At 41.4% G+C, this 16213-nt stretch overlaps 1 protein-coding gene across 1 annotated transcript; it reads left to right on the top strand.

The window, feature by feature from the left end:
* Positions 1–789: 789 nt before the first annotated feature.
* LOC142370107 (carbonic anhydrase 1-like) lies at positions 790–7432 on the top strand. The gene is made up of 7 exons (XM_075452545.1): positions 790–928; positions 1233–1430; positions 3015–3133; positions 4138–4230; positions 4320–4382; positions 4477–4632; positions 5988–7432. Exons 1-7 carry the CDS (start codon positions 895–897, stop codon positions 6105–6107), a joined length of 783 nt encoding a protein of 260 aa, XP_075308660.1. The 5' UTR covers positions 790–894; the 3' UTR covers positions 6108–7432.
* Positions 7433–16213: the final 8781 nt, after the last annotated feature.

The following is a 16213-nucleotide window of genomic DNA, read 5'->3' as shown; positions in this document are numbered from 1 at the left end:
AGGAAACCTTTCTTTGTCATTGAGTTGTATTGTCCAGTAGGATGCAATTAGTCTGCACGGTTACTGGATTTTTTGAGGGAGACTGGACTTTTATGTACTTAATGGTAAATATAGAAAAAGCCTATAATTCCAGTCCATTTCAGGATAGAGAGTCTGAAGGACTTTAATTAGCTTTTTTAAAGCTTTTTTTCTTTGTTCAACATTTGAGGCACAGCTATAATTTTTGTTCTTTGAACATATTTTTAAGTCTGAAAAAAAAAAACTCAGACGTGCGTCACAGCTGGACACAACGCATAAAGCAGGCCTTCGGTTTGTGCGCGAGTGTGTGTGTGTGTTGCTGAGATAATCCAGCCACGTATCTTTGCTGTCTTATTCCAAAGACACTTGTCATGTTTAGGCTGCACCTTTCACCCTTAGGCTTTGGATCTAAATGTCTGTATGTAGAGTTTACTGACATTTCTGCTCACTACACATTTTAGGCTCATTTCGGCCCGTATACCTTACACTGACACCTTGCTGTGCGCAATAAGCACACCCAAACCTATAAATGCGCACAATGAGCTTCAGCAGATTGACTAAAACTAAATTTGAAAAATTTTAAAGGGATGCATCTGCATGTAGAATCAGCAGCTCCCCGTTGCATTTTAATGCAGAGTAGATGAGCGCAAAGAGCGCGACTGATCCACGGCTATGCAGAGCATCTAAACTCCTCCCGCGGCCACTGCGCGGACATCATGTGCGCAACACAAATGCAGCCTTACTGACGCACCGCGCACGGGGGAACCTATATAAGCACTGCAGCTGTCAGTTGGAAGACACTGGCTGCTCTGTGCAGGGGAACGACTTGCTTTAGGGGATTACAGCTCGACACACTCATAGATTCTAACTGTAACAATGTCTCACGCTTGGGGATACGCAGCAAACAACGGTGAGGCGCTCATTGCACGCATATGGTATATTGGTGAAATTACAGAGGTGCATGTTGGAAACATTCATAATAACAGACAGGTTGTTGAATGAATAGAAGCATAGTGCATATACACTGATCACTGCAGAATGTTATGATTATTATTATTATTATTATTACTATTATTATTATGCGCATTTGGGGCTTTTTACGCACACACTCCCACCCCCGAATGTCTGGCTTATTTGCAGCGAAATCTGCATAAAACCTCCTCTTATATGATGATATTCCATTAATAACAATGCTATAATTATATGATTTCCAGGACCCGATAAATGGGCTGATAACTTCCCTGTGGCAAACGGACCCCGTCAGTCTCCCATTGACATCGTACCTGGCGAAGCAAAATACGACTCTGGGCTGAAGCCGCTCAACCTGAAGTACGATCCTTCCACCAGCCTCGACATCCTCAACAACGGACATTCCTTCCAAGTGACCTTCGTTGATGACAACGACAACTCAAGTTAGTGTGAATTGAACACGACATGAAATCGGACACCCCGAAATTCGATTGAGGGTTTAATATGTGATTTTTTTTGTTTACCTTTTTTATCTTAGCTTGGAGAAAACTAACACATTCCGTCATTTATTATTAACCACGGCGGTGTTTGCTGTATGAGAAGAGCTGTTAGGATTCCCCGATTCACACAAAGAGAGTCCGACTCCTGGTGATGATTTACAGGCTGCGGTAACCTGCAAACCGCTGCTTTCAGACTGTGCATGCTGCTAAATATTAACCCTGTTCTCTCTCACACACACACACGTCGCATATTAATATTCTGCTAATTTTATAGATGCATTAGTCATGCGCCCCAGTTTCCTCGAAGCATTTTAGGGCTTTGAGATCGGTGCACAGATCAGGGATTTATTATCTTTATTTATTGAATTATGCAGTATTTTTAGAGTAAAGGAACTTGCCTTTTGGAGGGTTATATTATAGCTCCAGGAGTTCCATTGAAAAGCAAGCACCGGGCATTGAGATCGTCGCCTAATTGAATTGGTAATGTAACCCCCTGGTAAACCTTTCCCACGCCAGCTCCTTTATGCTGGCAGCGAGGTCAGAAGCCAAAAAAAAACCAAGGTTACTCCGCAAATACACTCTGGCTCAGTTAACTATTGATGTTCTCATTTTGCCTGGGAGTGTGTTCTTGTTTTTTTTTTAATTGTATGTCCATTCAGATTCCATTTTTTCCCCAAAGAGACATGGAACAATGGTTTCTGCTTCATGAATATTTAGGACTGGGCGTCCTTTAGCTGATCTGATTTTGGATAAATGTGGTTTTATAACCAGCTAAATCAAGGACTGCTTATTGTCGATACAAAAAGAAAACAATAGAAAAAAAAACGTCTGTCCTCAGAATATGAGCAAGATAAGAGGCACAGTCCTCCTCTGAAGCTCACTGCACATCTAAATAAAGATGGAGCTGTCTGCATGACATGATTACACATCATGTGTCCACTGTGGAAAAGCTGAATGTTCCTGCTTCTTTATTCTCACTGTTTAGATAAAACAACCTCTTTAAAAAAGGTCCACAAAGCCTCAAATTCCTTCTTACCATTGCAAGCTGACCACTGACAAACAAATATCCTGTTGTGTGTGTGTGTGTGTGTGTGTGTGTGTGTGTGTGTGTGTGTGTGTGTGTGTGTGTGTGTTTGTGTCAGTTTGTGGCAACATTGGAACAGAAATAGACCGATACACAGGATTATCTACTTCTGTTTCCACTTCTCTGTAAACTGTAAATATATAGATTATGCAACTCTGGAAAGAGGGTTTACAGTATTTTGGACTGATTGTAACTCTCAGTTTGACCAGGGCTTACACAACAGGAACTGAGTCTGCATCCATTGAGAAGGAAGTGTGTATGAGTGTATCACATCTCATTCGTCTTGTTTACCTTTTCTTTGTTCTGCTCAGGATGAAATCTCCTTTGCAGCATTTTTCTTTTGCTACACTGTCAAGAGGAGCAATAATCAAAACCTCGACGTGGCCGCCTGCAGTAAAGCTCATGTTAGACTGAACTGATCGGTCATTTTTGTTTCTCTTCAGCTCTGAAAGATGGACCAATCTCAGGTATCTACAGGCTTAAGCAGTTCCATTTCCACTGGGGAGCATCTGATGACAAGGGCTCTGAACATACTGTGGCTGGGACCAAATACCCTTCTGAGGTACAGATGTGCTGGATCATTATGACTGCCACAGCACTTTGACTGCCATCCTTGTTGACAGATTGGGGCTGACAGAGAATTGCGGGAAATTAGAGCTTTTCATTATATTTATGGGAGTTTTTCTAAATTTTCTTTTTCATCTTAATCTTTTTCCTGGATTCGAGCAGCCCCGATTTAAAAAAATAAAAATAAAAAATTTGAATCTGGCATGCTAATTAGAGACAGTCCTCTTATTGTGTTCAACAAGTTTCATAGCAGCATCCTGAACACTCTAGCGCCTCCGATAGGTTGAAGTTGCAGATGTGTAAGGGAATGGAAGTGTTGAACCACACAGGTGATTTTCAGGCTCCGTTGGATTCCCGAGAGTTTTGGTAAAATTGTAAATTCTGTTAGCAAACATGCAAATAGATAAATGAATAAATATTGAGAACTTTAAAATTCATTCTTAGTATTCTTAGAGGCAATGTCTCATAAACCAACCAAGAAATAAGGTCATACATCGTAAAGCTATGTCCTCGTCACCTCTTTTGAGAGAGCAGAATTTTTTTTTCCTTGGTGAATGAGCTCAGCACTTCCGGTGAAGACAAGATGTTTCTACAACAAACATTTTTTTTCATATCAGCGTTTACAGCCACCCTTCTACCATGATCAGATCCAGTTGCCACAGCAACCGTACACCTTTGAGCTTACTGCCCCCCCACTCATTGCGGCGTGTAGTTTTATTTGAACTGTGGGTTGCTGATGCTTCTAAGGAGCTGAGCTGTTCTGTCCCTGGTTGGGTTGAACTGGAGAAAATGGATTCTCAAATTAAAGATAATACCAATGTGAGACGTGGTGACTGTTCTCCTGATATGAACCAGTTTACTAACTGTTTACATTCATATCAAATGTAGCTCTATATATATTTTTCTATGACATCTTTTCTTTCAAAATGTAATTAGGGGTTTTTAAGTTCCTGGTGTCCATTTCTGCAGTGAAATATTTTATTTCAACCTTTTTTCCAGCTCCATCTGGTGCACTGGAACACCAAATATGCCAGCTTTGGTGAAGCTGCCAGTCAGCCTGATGGGCTCGCTGTTGTTGGAGTTTTCTTGAAGGTGAGTGTTAATGGTTTAAGCATGTATTTATGAATAATTGCACATGACTGCACATGATCACTGGCTTGTGATTTTGTCATGTCTTTCAGGTTGGTGGTCAACATGCAGGTCTCCAGAAGGTTATTGATGCTTTTCAAGCCATTAAGGCCAAAGTATGTATCTATGAAAATCTTACTTTCTTCCATGAACAGCATGAATGATAAGGCCTCTAATTAATCTGGTCTTCGCTCTCTTTACCATTTTCAGGGAAAACAGACCGACTTTCCCAACTTCGACCCTTCCATATTGCTCCCTGGGTGCCTAGATTACTGGACATATGACGGCTCTCTAACCACACCCCCTCTGCTGGAGAGTGTTACCTGGATTGTCTGCAAAGAGCCAATCAGCGTCAGCGCTGAGCAGGTATGCCTACTTAGAGATCCCACTCCTCTGTAGCAGAGAGATCAGCTTTGTTCCCACAGTGTAGAATGGCCCTGCGATCAAATCCTCTCTTATACTCCAATCTAAATCAAGGGCTTAGTTGTTGAGATTAACAACGTGGCTGAAATGAGAAGAAGGAACCCCTTGTAATGGGAGGAAATGAAACAAACAAAAAAAAAACCCACTGTCAGTCTAGAGAAAGAGAGCAAACTAGAGTTCACACAGATGCTGTTGGCTTACCCCAGAGTTTCAGTGAGTATGCGGAGAGTCAACAGGAAATATTCATCCGACACAGGCATCACATTCTGTAGATAAAGACGTTTAGCTGAAGGCAAGGCATCTTTATTTATATAGCGCATTTCATACCACAGGCAACTCAATGTGCTTTACATAAAGACAAGGCATTTAAAAGAACAGCATAAAGCAGCATAAAAACAAGCAATTCAAAGAGAAAAAAATAGAATAAAAATTAAAATACAGTTAAAAGCAATCAAAGAAGAGGGGAAAAAGAAAAATATAAACTCAACAATAAGCACACCGAAAGTTTTTTAACCTGGAGTGAAATTAACACATGCCTGCCCAAATGTTTATTTCATAGTTGTGAGTGGGTAATCTCAGGTGTAAACGTGTAATAAATGTGGATATAACCTTTAGACTTGGTGCCCTATCAAGCTAACTGGATTGGCAGTTAGTGACAAATAAGTGATAACTAACTGACTATCAGTAAACTATGCGAGGGTGCAACTTCTAGCTGCATTATTTTTACCCAGCGGTGAAAAGTAACCAACTGTGTACATCGTGCTCATGTGTATGAAGCAGTGTAATTACCATTTACTGACTCTTAGCCAGAGTTAATGGTAAATCCCTTAGTTAGGCTGGCATGGCCACTCATTTGCTCCTCTTTTTGAGGTTCAGCCACTTCAAGGAATACTTTGATTTCAGGGCAATAGTGCAATCATCTTTAAGAGGTGAGAACTTAACACCACTCTTGTATGTAGGTTAACTATGAAGCTAATGCCAGCAGGCTTATAGCTTAGCTTAACTTTTCTTAGTGTAAAAGGCACAAAATGACCATAATCTCTAGTTTTAACTCCTTGTGTAGTAATTTAGATGTGCCAGTGGATGAATTTTCTCACTTAGTGAAACAACCAAACTTTCTGTTTCTAACCAACTGCTGAATGTAACACAAGCGAATAAGCATTTCCAACTCTTTTAGATAACAATAAAGCTACTTAAGTCACCAGAGGATGACTCTGAATTCAAATCAGTGAGAAGTTTTGGGAGTGACAGTCACAGGAGGCCTGCACTGACTACTGACCTCATCTCCCCTTTCACAGATGGCTAAATTCCGTAGCCTGCTCTTCTCCGGTGAGGGTGAGGCCGAATGCTGCATGGTGGACAACTACCGCCCTCCCCAACCGCTCAAGGGTCGCCCTGTCCGTGCTTCCTTCAAGTAAACCCCACCCCGCAACCCACCCTTTACCCTTTCTGCCCCTGTTGCCCACTCCCTCCCATCCCCCCCTAGAATTGCCTCTCTTGCAGTGGATCACAAAGCACACATATCTCTTTCCGCACAGTTTTTAAAGAAATTAAATTCCTGTGGCCCATTGCATTCAGTTCTGGGCTTACAAGTGGCAAGATGGAGCAGGATTTACATCTCATGTGTGTAATAAGCATAGAAATGTCATGATTTCTTTTAAAAGACACTTAAACTCACTGGTGGCTGCATCAAATTTACAATGATGCTACATCTTGTGTAAGTGTTTTTTGTCTTTTTAAAAAAAAAAATCAGTTAAAATGGTGCTCTGGAGCTGGTAGGGAGCCCAAGCTAGCTGGAGTTAGCAGGGGTAGGCTTAAGCTATATTACCATCTGTTAGGGGGCTATGGTGCCAACAGTGGACACACAGGACACTCCCGCTGCCAGCCTGTCTTAATCTCTGACCAACTGCCAGCCTCAGCTGCTCAGCAGCTTAGTGAAACGCTGCAGCCGCCTCCACAGTAAGTGATTGACTCAGAAAATCCTCATCTGGCGTACACACACCCTCAACTCAGCATGTGCATTCTCATGCAGACATGTTGTCAATAGCCACTGACTCGCTTACTGATCTGAATTGTACAACAGAATTCAGCAAGAGGACAGATTGCAGGAAGTGCCAGCCACTGAACACCCAGACAGTAACTTAATCTTGTCTGTTTCTACAGTCTAATCTTCTAAATTTTGATGTGCTTGTCATACCAAGTTGTGTTTTTGTTATCATGGATTGTCTTTTTTTTTTTTAAGCTAGACAGCTTATGCAAATTAAGTCTTACGTTATTCCTAAATGATGTATTGTAACCAAAAACACCTGCTCCTCTTGACGTCCTGATAATTGAACCCTCTTTTACAAAAAAAAAAGAAAAAAAACGCAGTGTGAAAAAAATGTGTCGAGTGCTAAAGCTTAAAACGCACAGTAATCCTGGTGGATGTGCCATAGTAGCTACCCCACAAAGCCAAGGAAGAAACGACCCTTCCCGGGAAGCCAACAAAGACAAGAACCTGCCAATGGATTAGATTATGTTGTCAACCTGGAGCCAGTCCCTGCATTGGAGAATAATTACCATGTGCGACTCTTTAGGTGTAGCATTTCTGACAAGAAATGAATCTTCAAATAAGATTGTGATTGATTAAAATAAGAAAAATAAAGCCTTATGCCAATCAATGTTAGGGCTGTCCCAGGAGAATGTTGTCATTCTGTTTTGGAAGTGGACATTTGCTAGTTGAATAAATATATTTTATGACTAATCTGTGCCTGCTCTTTTTTGTGTGTCTGCTCTTGTTTTACTCCCTGTTTAATAAAGAAGTCTTGAATATGATATGAATTCAAGAATAATGAATGCCCTTAATATGCAAGTCCATTAGACCGAGTTGTCTGTGATATGCAGAGAGTAAGAAATTGGCTCCATTTTCAACTGGTATCAAAACTGGATTAGCGGTACAGTTACAAATAAACTGGTATTCACAAATAAATCTGCAGGATTGACATTTTCTGGATGCTCATCTAAATCATATTATATTTTCGTTTTCTCTTTCTTTGTGTTTCTGGTGACTTAAATCTGAAATTGTCCAACACAACAAGCATTTTCACCTAAATAATTAAAGAAATTAACTCATCAAATGAGATGGCTTGTTGAACAGCAAAAATCATTGTGCTATACGAGTTAATGTATATTGACATACAGTTGAAATGTAAGGCTTCTTTGCCGGTTAGATGACAAAAGATGGGGCATGCTGATTGAATCTTGTACAAGGGCCTCAAATCTACTGAATGTGCTTGTTTATGTTATTTTAAACTCCCTGTCTTTAGCAGCAACAGAGAGATTTCAATCAGACTTCCTGTGTACCCAGTGAGCGCAAACAACCTGGTATTGTGTGCACTTATTTACCACCATCAGATCTGTTAGCAAGCCTAGCTTAGCGCAAAAACTGGAGGCATGGAGAAAAACCTAGTCTCATTTCATTCAAACTTAATCTATTCCTCCACCAGAACCCCAAACTTCACTAATGATCTTGTCACATGTTTTTTTTAATAAATATACAAGCAAATAAGAGTGTAGCGAGACATGCAAATGGTCAAACTACATACAGTCTTCATGCTCTGCTAAGCTATGCTATGCTAACCATCTTTGTGCATCACTTGCAGACACACAAGAACAAGAGATTCAGACATGATTTTTTTTCCTCTCCTGGCCGGGCTTGTTTCTTTAAAGTAAATAAAAGGAAAAAAATGGTCAAATGAACATTTAATAAGAAAAAAAAACTTATTTGCAGCTCAGGAGGTGTTTGCTTTTCATTTGGAAGATAATCATTAACCCAGTTCACATGTCGATAATATATGGGTGTAATACTAAACCTTTACTTGAAATACTAATATAATTTTATTTGGCCAAAGTCAGTTAAAGGAATGCAATATGATTACAACTTTCCACCATTTTAAATAATATTTTGGAAACAGTATCTCCAGGTGTTTGCCAGTTCTTTTGAAAAATTGTCTGGCAAACGAGTACGAAATACCCCAGACCTGCCATCACATTTAGGACAAGTTTTGACACTTATTTGCTTAGCTACGGCACTGGAAAGTGTTGTGAGGGCCAGACGTGGCTCAAAGACTCAAAGGCAATGTACTTTTAAGCCAGGTCTAGTGGATATATAGCCAAGTTTAGGCAGCCACACTCACCGAGTGTACAGCATCAGTCAAGGCTAAAGTGGACCATAAGGACAATAATGATAGGGGAAAAACTTTGCAACTCCATCTTCAGTCACTTAAACTGCCAATACCAATCGGTTGGTGATTAGTGATGAGCTATCATCCATGTTCATATGTTCATGCCACTGTTAGCTGGTAACACCTCAGTGTACTGAAGATTTTAATCAGCAGCGGCATTTCACCCTCTGTGGAAAAGTGAGCAACGCTTGAGTTCACACCTCTTGCAAAGCCTCGACAGGAAGATGAGCACAGCAAAGCCTTTCTACCACGTTTTCCAGCTCACTGTGGTTAGAGAGTGTGTGTGTGTGTGTGTGTGTGTGTGTGTGTGTGTGTGTGTGTGTGTGTGTGTGTGTGTGTGTGTGTGTGTCGTTTACAGGAAAAGTTGGCAGAGAGCACAAAGCTCAGAATAGAGCTGGACTTTGAACCCCAGTGACACCAATGTAACATGTGTCCTCCAAATATATCAATACAAATGGAGCTATTGACAGCGTCTGGCTCATTAACACAGTCAGAATCAATAATGCACTGTATAACTGCACCAAACCTGAAAGGAAAGTTTGTTTCGAGCTACATGGGATTTACAGTGTTGGCTCCGTAAAAAGTTCCACGAACCTTCATGCCAAGTTCAGATGTTTCATGGCCAAAAAATCCAGTAATGCCTGGATTTTCTATCTATTTTGAAATAAATAAATCCCCTTAGTTAAGGGCCTCAAGTCAGGACTTGAACCTGGACCAGAGACGAGAACTTTTATCACCCAATAACTAAATCATTTATTACGTTACAATTTTATTTAATTACAATAGAGTGGGCAATATCTTACAAAGTATTGGTGTGTAAACTTTTTCCAAATCCAATAATAGACCAGGAAGAGGAAGCCTAAACTTATGATGTGATAGCACTATGGTTAACAATAGTTAACTAATATTAGAAATACTATAGCCCCTTTCACACTGCGACCCGCTACCTTAGCGGGTCCAAATTGCACCTTCGACGCGCGTCGAGCAATGTGAACGCTTGGCATGTCAGGGTGACCCGTGTCGCCTGAAGCAGAGTTCAGGGGGCGTTGCCTAGTGGCAGAGCGTCACACGAAACACATAAAATGCTGGGCATGTACAATGACGTAGGCACAAGCCATGCGTCGGAGGTAGGGTTAAATACACCTGTCTGCATCAAATTTTTCAAACAAACGATGGCGGGACACCTTGAGAACTCGTTTTTGCAATTGTATATGCAGTTCATGGAGATGTTACTTTACGGTGCGTCTTACTGCGTGGGAAACCGCGCTCTCCCATCTTTCTCGCCAGCCCTTCCAGCAGAGGTCCATCCTTCACCGTCCCCGACATGTGGCGGTAAATAACGTCCTCTGCTCGGGGGCTGAGGAGCTCGCGGACCTCCTTGTCTCCCCAGTTAGCCATCTTCAAAAATGTCTCGAACTTGATGTAGGCTAAAACATAGTGAAACTTGTCCTCACCTGTCGCTGTTGTTCTGAATCAGCTGTCCATTCTGTCTTTTAAACTCCTCACGTCACGCCCACGTCCGACCCGCGTCGAAACTCGGCTCGGCAAAAAGACTAGGGTCCGATGCGGGTCGAAAGGCGAGTCGAGTTGACGCGGCAGCCCGGGTCGGCAGTGTGAACGCAACAGCGGACACGCTAAATTCGCGAATTAAATGCGGGTTATACGGCAGTGTGAAAGGGGCTTATGTTTCCTTGCTTTCCTTCTCTTAGCCTCCCCTTAAACGGTTTCTTGGTGTTTTTAAATCATTATATCCACCTACACAAGCATGTACTGCAGCTGTAACTAGAAAATAATCTTCAGTGCACTAATATTGAATTAATGTGCCCACCAAGCACTCTGAAAGGGTAAGAAAATTAAAATAAAGATCAACAAAGCTAGCAGTAGCTAGCATTAGCAAACTTTGTCAGCTCCTGGCCCCAAGGTGCAACGCATGATGGTATACTTCAACCAATGCAATTTATGGTGTCTGTTCAGTCCTTTTGGTGCATGATAGAATAATTTTTAATCCTTTATGCTGACATAATCATTTCTACTTCTGTGTTACTGCTTATGTTGCCACTATTGCACCTCTGCATGAGAATAACAGCTGCACTCGGGGGTCGCCAAGGTCTGCTTTCAGTGCTCTCAGTAGGGAATGTCCCTCAGCCTTGGTGGTGTCAGCAGCACTGTTTGCTCCAAGAAGAGGATATTCCAAAGCCTCGGCATAATCAACACCACTGGAAAATGGTAAGTGATGGAGCATCGATCTATACTGGAGAAATGATTGCGGTACTTTTAGCAGTTCAGTGGATAGAAGAGGTTAAACCATTAAAATCAATTATCTAGTTCTTCATTGATTAGTCTGCAAAATAGTAAGTCAGATAGTCGACCGGATATATTAATTGAAATACAACAAACTCTTTATAGAATTAGCATGATGGGGCTTACAGTTAATTTTATATGGGTACCAGCGCATTATGGAGTTAAGGGAAATGAAATGGCAGATAGAATGGCTAAAGAGAGTGCAAATCAAATATTGATTGATATTATTGTAAGACTGAGTGTAGAAGAGGTAAAGGGTATTATAAAACAAAAACATAGCTCCAGTAGCCTACTCCAGTGTCTTATTGCATTGCTATTATTATTGCATGATTCTACAGCTTCTCTTTATACGCTTAAAGTATAAAAAGATACGCAAAAAAACTCTAGCTAACACAAGCATGAGCATGCTGATCTACAGCAGCAAGAGTGCTGAAAGCCAGCAAGCCTCTCCTGACAGGCCTTATATCCACACTCCCCCAGCTGTAGCAAATTAACACAATCAACACACACAGATGCCCATTCACCAACTGTCACTGCCAGACCAGAGGAGATGCTGAGTCTAACATATGGCTGGAGAAAATCCTCCAAAAAAATGTCTCTAATAATTGATTAATTCTTTATTGTGACAACCAAACTAAATGTATGAACAATATCCGAATTATTTTTGGATTATCTCAATAACCGGCTTTGCTCACCTTTAACCCCATTGCCATTTCTGTACAGCTTCCTACTCCTTTGTTATCTAGCAAGCATGCTTTTATGTTGCCTCTTTTCATCTCGCTGTTGTGACAGCTGGGTGAGAGGAAAAGTCCTGCTGGTTGCCATCATGTAACACAGATGTGACCATGCATGTTTTACCTCCTTCAGCACATGCCTTCATACACTGATGAGACTATAACACACGGCCGGATTGTTTAGTCTGCACAGTTAACGGATGTCAAGGTCATGAACTTCAGGATCATAACAGATTTGTATTAGTTACACTGAACCGAATCTAACCTATAGTGTAAGAGACGTTGATCACGTGTTGTTGTTTAAATTGATTTTATTGATCTTGTGAGGCGAGGACAGACAAATCAGGGCCAATTCTTTAGAGACAGTGGATAGCATAGATTTGACACACACCATGGTTAGCATGTCACACATTTTGGATGACCCAGCGATGTCTGACCAGTGGTGAAGCTCGTTGCGTAATCAGGCGTTGCAGCCGGGTGACACATATCAAGGAGACAGGAACTGCACTGTCAACCATTTACTGCGAGAAGAGATGGAGAGAATGCACACCAGAGCAGTTCAGTCGATAAATCTGACGTAGCATTTCAGTCTGATTTAACAGCCGTGGTGAAACCTGACCCCTACTCAGGGACAGCGATGCCAATTTCCATTGGATGTATGACCCTACTGTAGGGATACAACAGACTGGTTTCCATTAACTTGGTCCAGGGATGTTGGGAAGTTGCAGTTTTTCAAAAAAGTCCTCAATTTTGCAGACTCTGTTAGCTTTTTCCAAAGATTTTTGTGGCTGACATTGGGAGACTGGACCATGCAATCAGCTTTGACTAACAGTACCACCTACTCATGTGACTTACCTCAACAAACACAACCAGTACTTGTGGGGTGGCCGTGGGTCAGGGTTTAGAGTCGGTCGTCCAATAACCAGAAGGTTGGCAGTTCGATTCCCACTCTCGCCACTCAAAAAAGATTGGTGGAACTGATAGCTGGAGGGATGTCAGTCCATGTGTGCATGTGCATGTGCATGTGCATGTGCATGTGCATGTGCATGTGCATGTGCATGTGCATGTGCATGTGTGTGTCAACAGATGCCAACCTGGATAGGTTAAAAGCAGAGGACAAAGTTCGTGTGTATGCATGTATGTGTAATGGTTATAAATATGTTTACTGGTGAACACAAAGAAAGAATATATTATTTGGTTAAAAAGTGTTTTGTTTTCGTTCATGGTGCTGCCTGGAGAGAAGCAAGAACACATTGGGCCTCATGCTAGAACCGTTCGTACGTACAGATTTGTTCTTAAATCGTCCGTACGAGTGATTTAAGACAATTTGTGCATTCACCAATCTTTTCGTATTTTACGTTTTCTTTCAGGTACGAACAGAATTTACGAGTGATCCAGACCTGTCGTAGGAGTTTCGTAAAATTGTCCGCTGTTATTCCAATCAAGTTTGCTTGACTAATGGATTGTATATTTAATTACTTTGAAGAAAACATAAATAAATCTACATTATACCCCATAATTATGCTGAAATTATTCTGTTTGACTTAAATTATGCACTAATTGAAGGTTCATTTGAATCTGTATATAACAAGGTCAATGGGAAGCGTAACCAGTGGCTGATTTTCTACTTTCGGATGCCTTATTGCGTCAGGCTCTTGGAAGAGACCGTGTGGAGACAGACGAATGGCTGACATCGCGATTAAGATTCCCAAGGACTGTGCTGCTACAAATATGCAGCTTGCTAGAGCCACGACTCCAGAGAGAAACACGCCGATCAAACCCAATTCCACCACACGCCCAGGTCCTCACCACCCTTAGATTTTTGGCCACGGGAACCTTTCAGAGGGAGATTGGAGACAGATCGGGTGTGTCCCAGTCCTCTGTGAGTCGTGTGCTCCCCTTGGTCCTCAAAACTCTCATCAGTTTATCACCCATGGTACATCAGATTCCCATACACCGCTGTCCAAAAAGTACAAATTAAGAGGGACTTTCATGCCGTGGCTGGACTGCCAAACATAATTGGAGCACGAGACGCATATACGCATCAAAGCACCCGCGCTGTCGTGGAGCGCACTGAGCTGAAGGCCAGGTGGGTGTGCCGCGATACCTCGTTCATGGCGCAATATTGCCATGAACGAGGGTCTCCTACTACCTGAACCAGCCCAGGCAGACCAGAAGGTGTGGTGCCAGAAGACCCCCCTCATGGACCACCACATCAAAGTGCCATCATGATGAGGCAACAACTGATTGCACGGCTTTAGTTGCAGTCATCGATCGCCTGCCCATGGCGAGACGGTTTTTTTAAGCCATTTTCATATAATTCCACTGCTGACACTGCTAATAATGACAGATTTTCCTTTCTGGATCTCTGAAAGCAGAACTTCAATCTCAGAGCCCGTAAAGTTGTTCTTTTTGCGCCTTGATGCCATTCTCATGACTCAACACTCAACACTTCCTGACACAGGAGCGAGGAAGCACAGCCTTATATGGTATTATTTTGGGCGTGGAGTATGCAAATTTACTATCCTCGTGCACGTGAACTTTGATATGCACAGGTGTGATTCATCATTTACGCAGGTCGTTTACACACTTTTTCCGAAGTTAAGAGCGCTTGTTGAATCTGACGTGGCGTGTTCGTACGAGACCTTCTTACGAAAAAATTGAGAGAAATTTAGAATAAAAATACGAAAATGTTCTTGCATGAGGCCCAATGTTATTTGTGTCTTTTGTGGAAGAGAACTTGTGATCGCATTATCGCACTGATTTGCTAATCGAGTAATCCATGATCAGCTGCTCTGGTCTTGCAATGACAGAGCATAGAAAAATGCATTAAAACAATAACGTGTTTAAAATGCCAATACTTGAATATTATTTAGTTTATTTTTCATTGTACATTGTTTTCTTAGAGTGATTTCTTCAAAGTTTGTTTTGAGAGTCTTACCTGCTGATCGAGTCTCATTTGATTATGTCTGAGTTAGCTAAGGGGTAACGTGTTGCTGCTGCTCGTCCATTACAGCACTGGACGTGACGACAGTAACATCGTGTCTTGTGTCTGTTCTTCACTATTCCCATTTGAAGATAAACTCTTTGCTTATTAATATATTTTATGTCTGTACTCATGTTCTCTGTGTTTTACGAAATAAGGTTGAAGTTAAATCTGTTTAGAGTAACAATGTTGGCTTGAGTATGTGCATCTTCACCTAAGTTTTACTCGCCATAGTTTTCTTGCTAGCTGTATCACGTGGTGCGAGCAGCGGTGCAGTCGACATAAATGTACTGTGTATGTGTAATGTTTAGCACTCAGGAAAGATGACTGTTGAATATAAGAATATTTTACTAATGTTTGTAAATGCACAGTGAAGCTTGTGTTAATACTATCATTGTATTGCTGTAATAATACAGTTTGTTGTCCACATTAAGGTTACACCACTTAGATATGTGTACTGTATTACAATGAGATTTTGGCAACTAATATAAAGTTGTAATTTAGTCTTATTCATATATGTTGTACCATTTTATTTGATGCTTTGTTGCTAAAAATATTGTTCTTGTGAAAAATTACATTACAACACTGGACGTGACGACAGTAACATCGTATCTTGTGTCTGTTCTTCACTATTCCCCTGTGAAGAAAGGGGAGGTGTAACATATGCATGACCAATAAATTGGATCTTAAAGGGATAATCCGGAGTAAAATGCACTTTAGATCAATTTACGGGATGATTGGGAGTACATACGTTGAGTTGACATCAAAATCATGTCATTCGGATGAGTTTTGAGAATTTCGATTTGACCGTTTTTAGCCAAAAGTCGTTAGCCTGGAAGTGAGCGGGGCATATCGTTTCGCCGCTACAAAACGCTATTTTTATACCTCTTCTACAGCTCCAAACAACATAACACTTACGTGGTAGTGAGTAGAGGGTCCCTAAAGCCAAACCGAAGTGTCCCAAGGTCTTCATGTGGTCGGATATAAAGTCCAGAATGAATTTAATCAAGCCAGTACCTGCTCTTCTCTGCTGCTGAATCAGAGCCTCTTCCGTCAACAGGAGGCTAGCTCACGCGAGACATCACGTCACGTGAGTCCGTAGGAGTTGATTGCCGAGTATGGAGCACGCTCTGGAAATTCACAATTTCGTTGCCGTTTTTTTTTACAAACATAGTCCAGTATTTATTTCGAAAGTGAAATGAAGTTGTATGCAACAGCAAAGCCTAGTTTACTAACAGGTTAGAATTGTGAAATGTCACGTGACGTGATGTCTCGCGTTA

This window comes from Odontesthes bonariensis, chromosome 20 (assembly GCF_027942865.1).
Source record: "Odontesthes bonariensis isolate fOdoBon6 chromosome 20, fOdoBon6.hap1, whole genome shotgun sequence".
NCBI classification, from domain to species: domain Eukaryota; kingdom Metazoa; phylum Chordata; class Actinopteri; order Atheriniformes; family Atherinopsidae; genus Odontesthes; species Odontesthes bonariensis.
This window is presented reverse-complemented; position numbering and strand designations above follow the sequence as displayed.

Excerpts from the sequence above, each read along its gene's own strand:
- LOC142370107 (XM_075452545.1), top strand. The coding sequence starts at position 895 with ATGTCTCACGCTTGGGGATACGCAGCAAACAACG. Across the intron at positions 3,134-4,137 it reads GGACCAAATACCCTTCTGAG|CTCCATCTGGTGCACTGGAA; the intron begins GTACAGATGTGC and ends CCTTTTTTCCAG. Across the intron at positions 4,383-4,476 it reads TTCAAGCCATTAAGGCCAAA|GGAAAACAGACCGACTTTCC; the intron begins GTATGTATCTAT and ends TACCATTTTCAG.